This window comes from Peromyscus leucopus, chromosome 8a (assembly GCF_004664715.2).
Source record: "Peromyscus leucopus breed LL Stock chromosome 8a, UCI_PerLeu_2.1, whole genome shotgun sequence".
NCBI classification, from domain to species: Eukaryota; Metazoa; Chordata; class Mammalia; order Rodentia; family Cricetidae; genus Peromyscus; species Peromyscus leucopus.
The window spans coordinates 45,629,317-45,645,756 of record NC_051085.1 but is presented as its reverse complement, the minus strand read 5'-3'; the positions used below and the strand labels follow the sequence as shown (position 1 = coordinate 45,645,756).

The 16,440-nt window shown below is 45.0% G+C and overlaps 1 protein-coding gene across 2 annotated transcripts in view; it reads right to left on the bottom strand.

The window, feature by feature from the left end:
* Tiam2 (TIAM Rac1 associated GEF 2) overlaps nt 1-16,440 on the bottom strand; it is a 213,185-nt gene that overhangs the window by 66,651 nt on the left and 130,094 nt on the right. For both annotated transcript variants that reach the window (XM_028854061.2, XM_028854064.2), the window contains 6 exons: nt 15,931-16,002; nt 8,192-8,350; nt 6,757-6,861; nt 6,250-6,328; nt 3,539-3,631; nt 2,446-2,709 (listed from right to left, as the gene is read on the bottom strand). In XM_028854061.2, the coding sequence (XP_028709894.1) occupies nt 2,446-2,709; nt 3,539-3,631; nt 6,250-6,328; nt 6,757-6,861; nt 8,192-8,350; nt 15,931-16,002 (772 nt within the window). The remainder of the gene's footprint in view (nt 1-2,445; nt 2,710-3,538; nt 3,632-6,249; nt 6,329-6,756; nt 6,862-8,191; nt 8,351-15,930; nt 16,003-16,440) is intronic.

Below are 16,440 nucleotides of genomic sequence, written 5' to 3'. Positions count from 1 at the left end.
AGCAAATCAAAGTGAGGTGTTTTGGTATTGTTGTTGTTATTTATTGTGAAATGGTCTTACAGCCCACCCTGGCCTGGAATTCATGCATTTAGGACAGATGGTGAAAGACATTATGCCTGACTTTCAAACAGGGGGGGCAGACAGGGAAGGGGGCCGAGTCACCAGCTTAGAATCCTTGCCATACCAGAGTTGGGGACACCATGGAGGTGCTCACAAAGGCAGTCTGAGTAGAGGACTAACCCCCAGAAGTTATTGGGAATGCGACCACACACTAGGGAAGAGAGACAGGAAGAAGGTCTGTGAGTGTGTACAAAAGGATTCTGGGTACACTCATGATTCAGTTCTGGGGGTCACTTCAAGAATGCTGTGCATGCATCTCAAAATCGTCTCTGCAAGGGATTGGGAGGGAGTTAGCACCCTCCACAACCCAACCTCACTGCCACATACTATGCCCTAAGAGTACCCCACCCTCAAGTCCAGGTCTGACTCAGGACCTGGTGACTGTCCTCACACCCCAGTCCTAATGAATCCATACACAAGCTCCTCTTATAAGCAAGACGTTATGCCCAAATGAGAAACTTAGTCTGTCTCCCTCCCCCAATTTCTTACCTACTCACCCCAGATTTTATTCCTACCCTTAACCTTCAAAGTTCCCAAGCACTCGGTTTCCCTCAAACAACACAACTACCTTAAAAACAAAAAAGGGAAAAAAAATTCCACTTTGCAAAGTGTATCAAAGAGCAGTCCATCATGGCACATGGGCGAACAACTATGGACCAGTCACCTGGAGCTCACAAAAAAAGGATCAACCCTAAATCTTGAGGGCCAAGAGCCCGTGCTCTGTCTGAGAAAGGGGCCTAAATCTCGGCACACTCTAGCCTCGTGGAGGAGAAGCCCCATGCAGGGAAGGTGCCAGCAGATGTCTGCACTGCCCCAGGCAAGTGGGCACTAGGAAAAAAAGGAAGGAAGGAAGGAAGGAAGGAAGGAAGGAAGGAAGGAAGGAAGGAAGGAAGGAAGGAAGGAAGGAAGGAAGGAAGGAAGGAAGGACAGACTGCACACAAGCTTGCCAAGCTCTCACTTTGCAGAGTTCCTGTGCACACAGACACAGGATGCCTTCTAGGAGGCCACAAGAGTCCAGGACTACAGCGAGTAGTGGACAAGCTTAACTCCCCTGCTGGATTCTTCCTGGTTTAAAAAAAAAAAAGTCAGTCTGCATGCATCTTTTGCTATTTCTGAAGAGGTTCATTCCCAGACCAGGAGAGGTAATACAGGCTGCAGTACTTTCTGATTGTGATAAAGCACAGTGGAAGAACAGTCAGTCCAACACTGGACATTAACACGGGCCACTCAGGCTCAGAATAGCAACCTAGAGCAGACTGAATGATGGTCCCAATATCACCACTCATGAATTAGCTCCATCATGATTTCTGTTTCATGACACCCACTTTTCTATGCCAACAGTCAACCTCATGATATTTTAAATGGAGAGAACATCCCAGGAGAGGAAGAGAAAGCACCAGATACCTTGTTGAATCACCAGTCTTCCAATCTGCTGTTTAATTCCAAAGATGACCTCGTAAGCCTGCTCTATCATTAAATTCATCCTACTGGCCTCTCTTTTACACTTGGCATTCATTCTTGGTCAGCATGTGGAGATCTCTATTGCAAATCCGTTAGCAATGCAAGACAGCGTGAAAAATTAGCTCCGGTGTCCCCAGGATCAAGATCCACCTCTACGCTCCTCACCTGAACCTCACCTGGACTCTCCATGATGACAGAGGGAAGTGACAGTTACTGGGCTAGGGCCTCTGATTCAAACAGAACAGTCGAGAGAGGTGGAAACAGCAAGTTCGGAAAACCCACCTTCATGGATTCCTCATACACGTGTCTCACTTGGAGGAAACTATTGCTGACAGACACTCTTCAGTTACCTGACCTTCACAAAGTTCTGAAGTCAGTCCGAGAGCCACATTCAAGGTTTGCTGTTTCAGAGAGACCAGGCCTCCTCATAGCAAAACAACACCAACAAAACTGTACCATGTTCCAGGACCCGAACAGAACACTGCAAAGTGGATTCACCTCAGATTCCACCGACTAAAAACAATCTTCCGGTACTGGGGTATATGTAAGCTCATGGCTGCAATCGTCACAGACAATGTCAATACTGAATATGTGAATGGCTTTGAAAGAGCCTGGGGTTTTAAAGATAATTTTGTGCAAGGAAAAAAAAGTAGTTATTTTCAATTTTTCTGAAGGCATTCTAATTGCTAAAATGCACGGACTCTTGATAAATGTATCCCAGTTTGCTCCTGTGTTCTTGTCCTAGTGAGTGAGGAAAGACTGAGTAGCAGTTTAAACAATCTGGACTTGCAATGAGGCTTTGGCCTAAGAATATATGGGCCAAAGGCACCAGCAACTAAAGCCAGAGACGGAACACAGCCTTACCGTTAGTGGATGTTTTTTTAAAGTTATCCAGGAATTCCTCCAGCAGCTGGGACTGGTTGGGAGAGGGTGGCAGACCTCTCCGGTCCCTGGAGGACAGGTCACTGTCTGACCAGGAAGTGCACAGGGTTCTTCTTGTGTCCACAGGCCAGGCGATCAGTTTAAGTCCAACACTCTTCTCAGAAAACAGGGCCTCCATCTGCTTGATGTCAAGGTCAGACACAGCTTCCCCGTTTAAGGTTGTGATTTCGTTACCCTTTCTCAGCCCTGAGAACCAAGAAGTGGGGAACAGGAAGAAAGAGGAGGGGGAGGTTACGGAGATGCATTCTCAGATAAAATTGAGCTGCAAATGCCAACCACTGACCAGCAGTTTCAGCTAAAGCCCAGTTCCAAGCTGGCCTTAGGCAGATTGTTTTGAACACAAGCTGGGGAAATGCTTATCAGATGTTTTCTCTGGGCCTCTCTCTGTCTCACACATCCTCTCCCTCTCTTTACACATACACACACATCTGTATGAAATCTCTTTTTATACACACACACATCTGTATGAATACTCCCTTTATATACACAAATACACATCTGTATAAAATGTTTTTTACACATACACATCTGTATTAATACTCCCTTTATATAGACACATACACATCTGTATGAAATCTTTTTACACACACACATCTTTATGAATACTCTATTATATACACATAAATCTGCATGAAATCTTTTATGCGTGCATGCGCACACACACGTCTGTATGAATACTCCCTTTATATATACACATCTGTATGAAATCTTTTTACACACACCATACTTTATATATACATATATGTATTTGCAAGTAAATTCTTTCTCAAGAACTCCCACATACAAGTCTGTTTGAATAGAATACTCTCTTTACACACACACACACACACACACACACACACACACACACACACACACACAGCTTTATATATACACATATGCATTTTCAGGTAAATTCTTCCTCAACAACTCCAGGAGAAATCATCATCTGACAAAACTGCCCAACAGCCTCAGGAGGCAGATGCCCCTCACGGTTGGAAACTCAGAGTGTGCACACACACAGCACCGTACAGACCTCCTCCATATGCCAGACTGTCAGGGAGAACATCACTTATAAATATCCGGCTAAGATGCTGGTGCCCGTCCACCTGAGCTGTGACTGCAAACCCTGGGGGAGGGAAAAAAAAAAAGAGCCAGTGTGAGTTCACCTCCCCTTGTCTCCCCAGCCCAGTCAGGGGTGAATCCGCGAACACCCACCCATTCTTGTCAATGCAGCATGCTGACCAGTCAGAGTTAGAACTATGTTGAAATTGCCATTATGTAGCAAGAGGAGGAGGAAAGAGGAAGACACCAGACTGGAGGGTTTAGACACGGGAGTATGCAACCTTCATCAACAGTTACAACTGCACACGGCGGCACATTCAGAGCAGCCAGCGCCTGGGAACAGCTTGGTTGACAAATGGGAAGATTGAGGACAAACACAATGTGGTGGAGACAGGCGGTAGAACACAACTCAGCCTTAAAAGGGAAATTCTGGTGTATCCTATAATGGGATGAACCCTGAAGACATTAATGCTAAGTGAAATAAGTTGGGCACAAAAAGGCAACTTCAAAGGGTCCCAAATCATAAGGACAAAGGGGATATAATGTGTGCCTTTCAAGAGCTGAGGAAGGGGAGCAGAAAGCTAGCATCCTATGGATACAAACTCCAGATCTGCCAAAGGAGAGATCTGGAGAGTGATGGTGATGGAGAGGGTGACTTGTGGACATGAATGCACTTTGTTGCCACGGATAAAGGGTGCAGATAATCTACATGACTTCTATCTCACCACAGTTAAAATAGTGCCCCCTTTTTTTCAGTTTAAGACTAAAAGATACTCTTACTGAAATGCACTGAGGTGTTTCAAGAAGGTTAAAGACTGGGTTGGGCAATGGCTTAGGTGGACACAGCACAGTGTATGCTGCACAAGCATTAGGATCAGAGTTCGAATCCCCAGAGTTCATGTAAAAGGACAGATGCACAGCATGAGCACCAGTATCCCAGCATTCCCTCAGGAGGTTGAGACTGAAGATGCCTGGAAGCTTGCAGGCCACCTAGCCTGACACACGCAATGGAAAAACAATGAAGAAATCCTGTCCCAAGAAAGTATATAATATAACCCAAGAATATAACCCAAGGATGTCCATTGTTCTCCACATGTGCCCTGGCATGTACACACCCAGATCTTCTCTCTCTCTCTCTCTCTCTCTCTCTCTCTCTCTCTCTCTCTCTCTCTCTCTCTCTCACACACACACACACACACACACACACACACACACACACAGATATGCACATACACACAGAAAGAGAAGGTGGAAAAACTACGTGGATGGATCCAGTGCTTTATTTACATAGATGTAACATGCAAAACCCAGTACAATGTCCTGTTTGGAATGCATGTACTGGGTTTTGTACCCACCATCGCCGCCATGGTGGAGACTATACTTCCACATTCGGGTTCCCCAATTCTATGAGCTCCTGGAGGACAGGGAAAGTGTCCTCTGTCCCCTATGTTTTCTCTAAGCCTCAAGCAGAATCTGTGACCACACTCATTCACTCAGACGGGAAGAAGACTTCGTGGCCATGGGAAGCAAATGCCAAGAGGAAGTTAGTTTTGTTTGAAAGCTCTCTTTGCCAACTTATAATCAAGCAACACAAGCCTACAGTGGACATAGACATTCTCAGTTCTCAGCATTGGGGAGGCTAAGGCAGGAGGATCACTATGAGTTTTGAGGATATCCTGGGATCCCAGGCCAGTGTGGGCTACAAAGTGAGACTCTGTCTCAAAATGAACCAACACAGCTGATCATATAATTAAGGACAGAGTCCAAAAGAAGGGAATTTTAACATATTAGCTACTTGAATTATTTTAAAGCAAGTATCTATGTGTGACAATATTTTTAACATGACAAAAACAGCTTTTCTGTGGAGGCAGCCATCAGCCTATATCTAATTACCGACTTCTCCTGGTACAGGCAATAAAAGGCTAAGGTGCTCTTGGAGACATCAACAAAGTCTACAGAGACCTTAGAGCTGCGTTTCGATAAAGACTAAGGAAAACAGAGCTAAACACAGACGCTGACCCTTAATTGTTAAACTCGGGCCAGAGGAGATAAAGCAAACGGATCAGGCCTATACCACTTAGATCATGCAAGTATTCTTGAAGGGTCAGTAACATTTCAATCCTGGGAGAGGGGTTTGGGAACAAACAGCATTCCAGGTAGATAAGATTCTAGATCGGAAAAGAAGCCTGATAGTGCTGGAGAGATGGCTCAGTGGTTAAGACCACTTGTTGCTCTTCCAGAGGACCCACATTCGGCTCCTGGCATGCAAGTTGGACAGCTCACAACTGTTTGTAATTCCAAACCCAAGGGATCAGACGCCCTCTTCTAGCATCTTCATGAACTGCATGTGTGTGGCAGACATGCACAAAATCAACAAATGGATCAAAGAAGCCTTGTCTGGCTTCTGGGTGAACCTCAGAGTAGCCCCAAGCACAGTTAATTCATTGTGTTAGCACTGCCACAAGCATGTCACATTCCTTGGCAACTTATATATTATTTCCTGTAATTGTCTTGCATCTCCCCCAATATTGATATGTACCAGGCCATCCTGTTACAATAGATAAATGCTAATGAAAGAGAGAGAGAGAGAGAGAGAGAGAGAGAGAGAGAGAGAGAGAAGAGAGAGAAAGGGCAAAAGGCAGGATGAACTTCTGGGGTCGGGAGAGGGCTCCTGACACTCACCGAAGTCAGTCATGTTCCCAGTCTTGGTTAGCTGCACATCGTACACATTGAGGGGAAAAATTTCAATTTCATCATAAACCTAAGAAAAGCAAAACCAACATAATCAAAAGCTTTAATGCTACGCAACCTTGCGAAATCACGTTGACACATTTTTCACAGGGAAATTATGATACTGCTTACATGAGGGATGTTTACAAATTAAACACCATATGTGAACAGTTTGCCCCCCCAATTCCAGCCTTCAAAATTAAGAGACCCAGAGCAAGAGCCGTGTTGGCAGAATGCTCACTCAGCATTCACAAAGCCTTGGTTGGGTGTGACCCCAAGCATCACACACACTGGGTGTGGTAGCACACATTTGTATGCCAAGCCTTCGGGATGTGGAGGCAGGAGGATCGAAATCTCAAGATCATTCTCAGCTACACAAGGAGTTTAAGGCCAGCCTGGGCTGTGAGATCTGCATGCATGAGGTGGGACAGTCCCACTCGGCCTCCACCACCCACTTGCCTGCTCTTGCATGTATTCATACAGTGCAGGCACATGCCACTCGACACTTCCATCCACCACTTTTCGAAGCTGAAGACCGTAGTGAGTGGGCTCCAACTCTCTCATCTGCAAAGAAAATGATTGGTTACTCAGAGTCCAATTGCTCTGTGCTAAAATCACCAGCAGTGCTCAGAAGGCTCATGACAGACCACCGTCAAAGTCTCAAAAAGCAACTGCATATAATTTGCTCAGTCTGGAACTACAGAAAAACTCAAATTTTAGATGTGTAAACAAGAAAAAGAAGGGTCAACACCCATTGTTAAATTTTCCTCTCATACCGCCATCACTAAGTGTAAGGGTCACTGTTAGGAAGTCAAGGAGCTACATTTCATCACATCACCCATCTCCCTGCAGATGGCCAACTCTTCCCCATGCTGGTTGCTAACAGTAAGTTAAAAATCTATGTGAAAGTAGAGAGATTTATAAGATGTGTTTAAGTTCTACAGACTTCAGAATTGGATACTTCAAAGTGTTTTCAAAAGGAAAATGTGTAAGTTCAAATATATTCTCTCTCTCTCTCTCCTCTGTGTGTGTGTGTGTGTGTGTGTGTGTGTGTGTGTGTGTGTGAAACACGCATGCATGCACCCCCTCCTACCTCCCTCACTTGCATCCTTTCTTTCTTCCTCACACTTAGAACAGCAGAGCATTTATCTCAGGCCTGTACTCCAGAAAGGATTAGCTGACCTCCTGCCTCCGATACCTTTTAACACTCAGAAAATTGGTTACTGTGGCAGTTTTTATCACCTATCCAGGCTTTCCTCAAGAAAGGGCTTACACACTTGGGGGAGGGGGGCAGTTAAGTTCATAAAGTTACAACTGCACACACAAGTGTACAGGACACTAAAGCTCCCATGCCAAGTACAAAAGAGAATTAAAATACTCTCCATGGCAAACTCTACATGCCTCTTTGTCACTTTCCTATTCTTTTAGCTCTACTCTGCCACCTGGTGGTCTAAAGGTATCAGGCCTGCCAGTGCCGAATGGATTTACCCTATACTTCCTCTTCACACTGGGAATAAAAAAGTGCATTTGGAAGAATGAATAACCACCAACTCATACAAGTGCCCATGGAGCAGCTGTGAACAGTAGTGAGTCACATACATAATAGCACACAGGCCACTTTTCTAAGCAATGTGAACAGAAACCCATGTTACAATGACTCTAGATACAGATTTAAAATGTATGTGGAATAATTCAGGGTCTTCATGGAAGCATGGGGTCACGACCTAAGGGCTTATTTTTCTGAGTGGTGGAGAGTTAACTTACTAGAAAATGTGAGTATGTTCCCCTGTGTCGGAAGTTGGGTCTTAAACACCCCACAAAACCAGAAGCCAGAGGAGTGCATTAATGATCCCCTCTATTCAGAAGTATTTGTTTCTAGAGCAAAATCCATCACCTTGCATGCCAATGTCAGTACATCTTCCACTCTGTGCTCGGGCTTGATGACCACAGTAACTCCTTCACTATCCTGGAAGTGAACGTACGTCTGGATTTCCCATGCGTTGTCTCGGAGAGCGCTGTCTACTGTGGAGCCGTACAGATGCAGCTCATGGACCTGTGTCAGGTGAGAAAACGTAGATGAGTCGGATAAGCAAAAATAGAAACCCCAAGGGGGAAAACGGTCCCCTAATGTAAGTAGTTGTTACCAGAAGCTTTGCTCATGCCCCCCACACACACACACACACACATACACACACAGGCCTCTCACACCCCTCCGCGGCAGCCTTTGGCTCCTCACACTCTCTACACAGACGGAGCTGACGCTCAGGAAGGGAGACTCCTTCCACCCTGCCTCTAGGGCAGCTCAGAACATCGCACTCTCACTGCCGTCGAGTCCTGGTGGAGAAGAGGTACTGGGACAGTGATTGGCACCTGTCCGTCTGTGCCCTAGCCCAGGTCTAAGCTCAACTCTAAGTGTGACCCTCCTTTCTCCTGTTTCAACTTTTAAAATCTAACTGCTAATAAAGAGGACATCTTCTCTCTGTCTTCCTGCTACGTCGGACATGGCCGCTCTGTCAGGAAATCATCTGCCCATGTACCACCTCAGGAGCTTTTCCCGAAACACTGTCCTGAAGGTCATCACTGCTGCCAGTGACTTCATGCAAACCCACACTGCTCAGATTGATGACAATCATGGCGACTATGCACTCAGTAACTTAAGTATGTCCTCCAGCTAGATCCTTGAAGGGACACTATGGTGAACCAAACCCCAATGCTACTTAACCAGACAACAGTGGCCCGGGGGAGAAATGGTTAATTTAGATGAGTATGTTGGTATGTGCCTTTAATCCCAGCAGAGACTGGGAGATCCCCGAGTTTGAGACAAGATCTCAGTCTGAGCCTCATCTATGAAGTGAATTCTAGGCTGGGCAGGGCTACTTAGTGAGGCCCTGTCTCAAAACAAACAAAGTTCAATTTACTAAGCCTCAGTTTACCATTTTGCAAAAGGAAGCATTATTCTCATTGCTGATATTTAAAAATAACAAGACACGCTCTTAGGAGCAAAGGAGCCCACATACATGAAGATGTCTTGTAGGCTGGAAAACATGTACATGTAAATTCAGTGTCCTCACATCGCTACATCCAATTCAAACCTCACAGCAATCACATGGATGGATCGTTTTACTGTTAATTCCATGCATTTCTTTAAACACAAAGTAAACTGCACAAAGCCAAACTCGGTATAATAAAGACATTGCAAAGAACAGCCCTGGGCAGAAAAGGGGAAGAGTCCACCTTTCTCTGTTGTCTGTTTGGAAATGTGATGCTCAGTTCTGATGTGGTATAACTGAATCTGTCATAGATCTGTCAACATCAGCACATTTTCCTAGAAAGATGGCCATCGCCAGAACTGAAGTGCCCCCACATGCCAAGGGGAAAAGAAAAGGGACAGAAACAAATGCCTTGAGCCTAGGGTGCCAGGTGGGCACAGGGATACTCTCTGCTGAAGGGGCCTGTCACATGGGTAAGGGCTCTCTCTGGCTCATTCTCCCAGACACTTCCATCACTTGGGAGCATTTCTACCCCGGGGCCTGCCTGGTAAGAGCAGAGACTCCCTAATGGTGCAGGCTCTACTCTTAAACAGTGCACATTGAAAAGTAAACCAGAGAGCCCAGCAGAGGTCGCTGTGGAGTAAGAAACTCAAAAGGAAGGCCACTACATAGTAACTTCTGGCTGTCCTTCAAGAAGAGAACAGAATGGACAGGTGGACAGAGACGGGGAAATTCAAATCCATGCCACACCATGTCTCCCTGCTCTTTCTCATCCCTGGCTGTCCATCATAGGGAGATTCTGTCACATAAAATAAAACCTTGCCAGTTCACTCACAACAGCCCTCTCACGTGGGCACCCACATGACTCCCTACTATCCAGGTGAGAAAAATGGGTGCAGAAGTTCTAAAAACCTTTCTTAAGCTTACATGACTAGTACCCTGTAGTAAGAAGGGCTCTGACTCCCCGAAGCCTGGATGAGTCAGGTCTCCCCCACAACACCAAGGACATGGAAGCCTGACAATTGACTCCTCCCCACAATGGACATGACTTCACGGCCCAGATTCATTTCCTAATCCTACTACACAAACTGTACCTTAGTTCATCAAACTGTCTCAAGGGGCCGTTCCATAAAAAGCAAGGCACTCCCCTGCCTCTACATTTCTGCTCATTTCAATTGCTTTCCTCTGTCCTTCTGTGCCCCCTGGCTCTAGTGCTGGAATCACTAGTCAGGAGAACATTCTTTACTTAGCAAAACTCAGCTCACACGAAGGTTAGCTTTGGGTTCGCCCACTTGGAATAGCAAGGTGAATGATCGTATGGTCTTTGTTTCCTCATTCACAGACTCTTCTAGCGCTTAACACGGTGTCTCACCTCCAGACTGCACCCAGTACCTGGGTAATGAAGAGGTGGATGCCACAAGAGACTCACGTTCAACCGATGTGGAAGGTCAAGGCTCTCCACTGGCATCTGATTCAAATTTACCTTTCCAGTGTCAGGTTCTTAATAGTCCCAACTTTCAGGAAACAAATTACCACCTTCTTAGAAGAAGGTAAGTCTTGAACAAGAGAAATGTGTGAAATAAGTGGAGGGACGGGAGAAGGGACAATAGAAACAACGTCATTGTGTTCAATGAAGTACAGCTTTGAACTTACACCTGCATGGAGGAGCCTTGTCCTATGCCCACACTGTTCACAGAAGGTGCCTATCAAATCCAGGCTGTCAGTGACCTAGAGCCTCTCAAGAGACCTCCCACAATGACAAATTAGATGTGCTTCTTGCTGTGCCCCCCCATACACATGTACACACACAAATGTATACACATATGTACACATACATGTACATACACACATGTACATACACACATGTACATACACACACACACACACACACACACACACACACACACACTATGGGAAAAGAGAAACCTGGCTTTTCAAAGGAATCAAAGAATGTGGAATGGATGAATTAGAACCAGGAAAAAAGAAGGTCTACTTGGTGAAATCAGATCTTCTAAGTTATTTTAAGCTTTGCCCTTTTGGAGAGAAAGCTTGTGCTGATTTCCTCAGGAAGGGCCAGTGTCATCCAAGCTGAAAACATACATGCTTTGGTTTCAATGAGCCAGATAAAACAACTTCCTACCTCCTTTTCATAAAAAGAGACAGAAAACCCTGAAACTGAACACACACACAAACGAGACATCTGGACATTCCTTCCAGAGGTGCTTTTTAAAGCATTCATGCAGTGCGCCATAGTCAACCAGCTGCGGCAAGAGGATAGCATAGCCTACTTGCTCTCTCCTGCTATAACCTGCCTCCTGCAGCCAAAAGATCATTTCCAAAGCCCTGTTCAAAGTTCTCAGTCCCTGGAGAACACAAAGGAAAGAAGCAAAACTGGACAGGACCAGATTTCTGTCTTGCTAACCTTAGGCAGCCTGGTGACCTACTGCCTCAACACTTCCCTTAAAAGTGACCACCACAAGCACCAGCTTCATGAGGACACCCCATGAGGAATAACATGAGACGCTCTGCACACTTTCCACAGTCAGCTCTGACGGTGCCCCGAGCACCATACCTGCACAATCCCCACAGTTCAGGGGGTAACCACTGTCCAGAACTGAATGAGAATTATTCCTTGTTCCAAAACCTAGAGGAACCTGGAGTGGAGTGTAATGTTGTCCCCTCACAGTCCAATTCCTGCTGGACATCTAGAAACTGGGAGCATCAGTGAACTCGAGGCCCCATCCACAACATGCTACCTTAGCATTTCCAAATTGAGCTAGCTCTCCTGGGAGAGCACTTTCTACAGAAGTGATATTATTATTATTATTATTATTATCATCATCATCATTATCATCTAATGGCCCTGAAGCCACATGTCAAATTACTTATGCTCAGTGTGTCACCCAGAGAGAGAATGGTAACCCTGTGCATTCTCACAGCAGCTGCTTTTGGATCGAATGGCTTGTAATTACTGCCTGGATCACTGAAGGGACGTGAGTAGCAAAATCACAGTGTCTGTCTGTCACAAGCGGGCCCACACCACCCCAGTCCCTGATAAAAGGAGAGTCTATTTATTAGCAAGGGAGATGAAGGGACAGCACAAAAGAAATGAGCTACTCTGGCTTTTCTTGACAACTCCATATCATGGAGGATGCACCGTTTACTTCCTCCCAGGGCAGATGGCCAGACATCAGCGCTTAGAAAGGGAAGACAAAGACCTGACTGGCCAGCCACGTGTACGGAAAGAGACCGACACAGATATGCTCTATAGATGCACATGTGCATGTGCTGTGGAAGCTTCCAGAGTAGTATTCTATTTACACAGATTATGCTGTGGTAAACAGTTAGTTGTTTCATTCACATTTTCCATTCCAGAAACTACCATCAGGGTGCCCCCCCACACCCTGTCCCGTCTGCAGCTAATACCTAACGCAACAATGCTTCATTCACTCACTGCCACAGAAAGTCAGGACACCCCCCCCCAGACAGTTTTCCAGGAGCAGAGGCCAAGGCCAGGGGCTGCCATGGCTGCTGTGGCTTCTGGGGCAGCTGCCACCCTAACTCAGTGGGAGATTTGTTGACACATCTCCATAACAAACATCTCCCTGGCAAACACTGTCTGAGACTCATCATTACTCATCAAGAAGGCTCTGAAAAGCTCTCATTTGGGGCTAGCCAAGGTGTCCTTTAAAAAGTGCTCCAAGAAGGCTGGCTTTCCTCCAGCGCTAACAGACTCCCAATTAGGGTGACTCACTGCTAGACCCTTACAGGATGTACCAATTATGGTGGGATATTTTAAAAGGACTTCGGCTCCTCCCTCACAACGGCCTTTCTGTGTGATGCCAACGCATATAATGTACTTACTGTATAAAAGCAGACCGTTTGTGTGCTACAAATATTCTCTGTGATTAGCACAAGACAACTACTGGATAATAATTGTAATTATTTGAACAGGCAGGATTTTAAGCCAAAAAGGTATTTAAAAAAAAAAAAAAAAGCATCTTGAGGCTGGAGAGATGGCTCAGAGATTAAGAGCACTGGCTGCTCTTCCAAAGGTCCTGAGTTCAATTCCCAGCAACCACACAGTGGCTCATAACCATCTATAATGAGACCTGGTGCCCTCTTCTGGCATGCAAGCAAACATGCAGGCACAACACTGTATACATAATAAATAAAATAAAATTTTTTTTTTAAAAAAAAGGATCTCTTAGTTCAAGCTACAGTTCAATCTGAATCTAGCTGCCTGTGTTCTGTAGCACAGAGCAGCAAGATGTACCATGAAAACAGCCAAGACACACATGGAAGGTCTCCTGGGTCCCTACGCAGGGCTTCATCCTTAAATGGATCAAACGGGGCTGGAGAGATGGCTCAGGCCAGATGCCTTGGTTAGCTTGGGTGGGAGTCGGGGACTTGACTGGAATATGTGCAAACCGGAACCCAATTTAAATGAGCACAAAACCACCACCAATGACTATTTTAGCAAAATTTCCTCTCAAGTCTGCAATGAATCTTGATAATGCTTTGATGATCTCACTTCTAAAACTTGTGAAATAAAATCTTGGTATTGTTATGTAATGTTTAAAGAGATACAATCTTAAAACACTGGGTGTTTAGCACAGATCCCACAGTTCTCAACCATTAAAGGATTACAGCTGATACAAATGATTAATTAACAAACATTAAGCGAGTATCGTAATGTTGGCATGAGCTATGGGCTTAGAATACACAGGAACACTTAACACTACACAGACCACAGACCTATGAAAGGTTCACACACACACACATCACACACACATGCATACTCATTCTCATTCTCTCATTCTCTTCTCTTCTCTCTCTCTCTCTCTCTCTCTCTCACACACACACACACACACACACACACACACATGCACGCACGCACGCACGCACGCACGCACACAAGTGTGGCTTGATAAGACAAGGTCGGACACAGTAAGAACTGAAATCTTGGTGACACATCCACTACATGATTAAGTCAAGTTCCCCAGTGACAGTATGGTCTGACGGGGATTTTGAATGAGCTCTGCAAGGACACAGAAACCACAGGGCAGGAAACGGGCAGTATTCATCATGAAAGAGCTGTCATTTTGATAGCATCCTTTATAGAAAAGAAGGTTTGGATGCAGTTCCATTGCCTGCTCATGGTTTGTGGATTCGAGCAAAAGGAGACTACGAGGCAGAAAAGTCCTGGTCCAAGCCACCTCATCCCCACAGCCTGCTCTTGGCAGCCATGGTCCAGGGAGGGTGCAGGTGAGAGGAATCATGATTCCAGTAGAGGATTTTCCAACCCATTCACACTCATCCTCCAGGAGGCAGGGCGCCTGAGGCCAAGCCACCCCCCAGAAGCAGTTTAGCAACAACAGTGGCATACTAAGGAAACCGTACCTAGCTTCCCGAGGAGGCAGAACATGGAGCTGAATATTTTGTATCACCAAAGAGTACCTCACTGCCTCCCAAAGAACTGTCATAGGGTCTAACATTCTACTATAATTCAGGGTTTTTTTTTTCCAGACTAAATTTCTAATTCATCAAAATTATTCTCATCAATGTGTTGGATAGTTTTTAAAAAGACACAGTAAGTTTGTCCCTGCTGATCATTATCGGGCTTTTTAATTTTAATTAGTTTTTATTTATGTTTGTGTGTGTATGTGTATGTGGGTGCCTATGGAGGCCAGAAGAGAGCATCAGGGTTCCTGGAGGCAGTTGTGAGCTGACGTGAGGGTGCTGGGAACCAAACTCAGGTCCACCGTAAGAGCAGCAAACTCTCTTAAGTGCTGAACCATCTCTGCAGCCCCATTATAAGTGTTTTTAAAATTATTTTATTATTTTATGTATCTGGGTGCTTTGCCTGCACGTGTATCTGTGTATGATGCATGTGCTTAGTGTCCACAGAAGCCAGAGAGAATATCAAATCTCCCTGGAACTAGAGTTACAGGTGGTTGCTAGCCACCATCCGGGTACTAGGAAATGAACTTGGGTCCTCTTAAAGAACAGTAAGTATTCTTAACCTCTGAGACATCTCTGCAGCTCCACTGACAGCCTTTTAACTTTGATGTGCTCAAAATTGCAGATAAGACAATCTTAGGGAGGAGAAGTTAGAGAAATGGACGAATATGAACTACAGTTTTAAAAGAAGGAAGTGAGTTTGGAAAAAGCACTGAGCAACTATCAGCATATCCAAGCAGTACACCCCACTCCTGATCGATCACACTCAGAAACAGAAGGAACTCTGGAGACAAGAGAGGGGCATTGCTCACCTCCACTGAGGATGCCCAGAGAAGCATGTACCATCCATGCAAAGGCCTTTACTGTCATGAAGGAAGGGGTAACTTGGGATTCACTAATATTCAAGAGACAGGTACTGCTGACAGACGAATATAAACCAGACACTACTCAAGCCCAGCCACTCTTAGTAACTCCTTTTAAGGTGGTGATGTAAGTTTAAAAGCCTCCAAAAATACTTAACATTCAGAGGACACCTCTTAGCTTACTTAGTAGGGACCATTTTAATTCTAAACTTGTCTTTTAACAGATCCATGTGAAGACTCTACACCAGCATTCCCCTACTTAGTCAACAGAAAACAAGATGGCTGCCAAGATGGCTGCCCTGTCCAGCCAAGTTTACCTCACTGGAGTTAGTGGAGTTTTGAGGTAGCTGAGTTCCAGGAAATCCATGGCCACTGCTCGAATCAAACATCTGACAAACAGGAGGTTAAAAAAAAAAAAAAAAAAGACTAATGAAATGGCTCTGCAATGTTCCCTTGGCATCCACACATTTTCGGTTTAAAGACTGAAGTTGCATAACATTTTGTGAGATCCTCATTTCACAGTCTGCAGTAATATTCAAATAGGAAACTTTCCCTCTGCAGAGAAATCTGCTCTCTTTCCTCCCATAGTTTCATATTTACTTTTCTGTGGTGTCTCACAGCACTCAAGTCATCTTGGATTTTCTTGACATTGCTTTTTTAACTAATTATGCATTTCAGAAGATGTGGAATGGAGTTGGCTAAGCCACAAAATCAATCTTATAACTGTTTTTATGTGCTTAGAATAAATATTGGAAGACAATATGTTAATAGAGATTTGTTTGAAGCCAAAAAGCCTAGAAATCACTTTTTACTTTTGTCAATTTTAT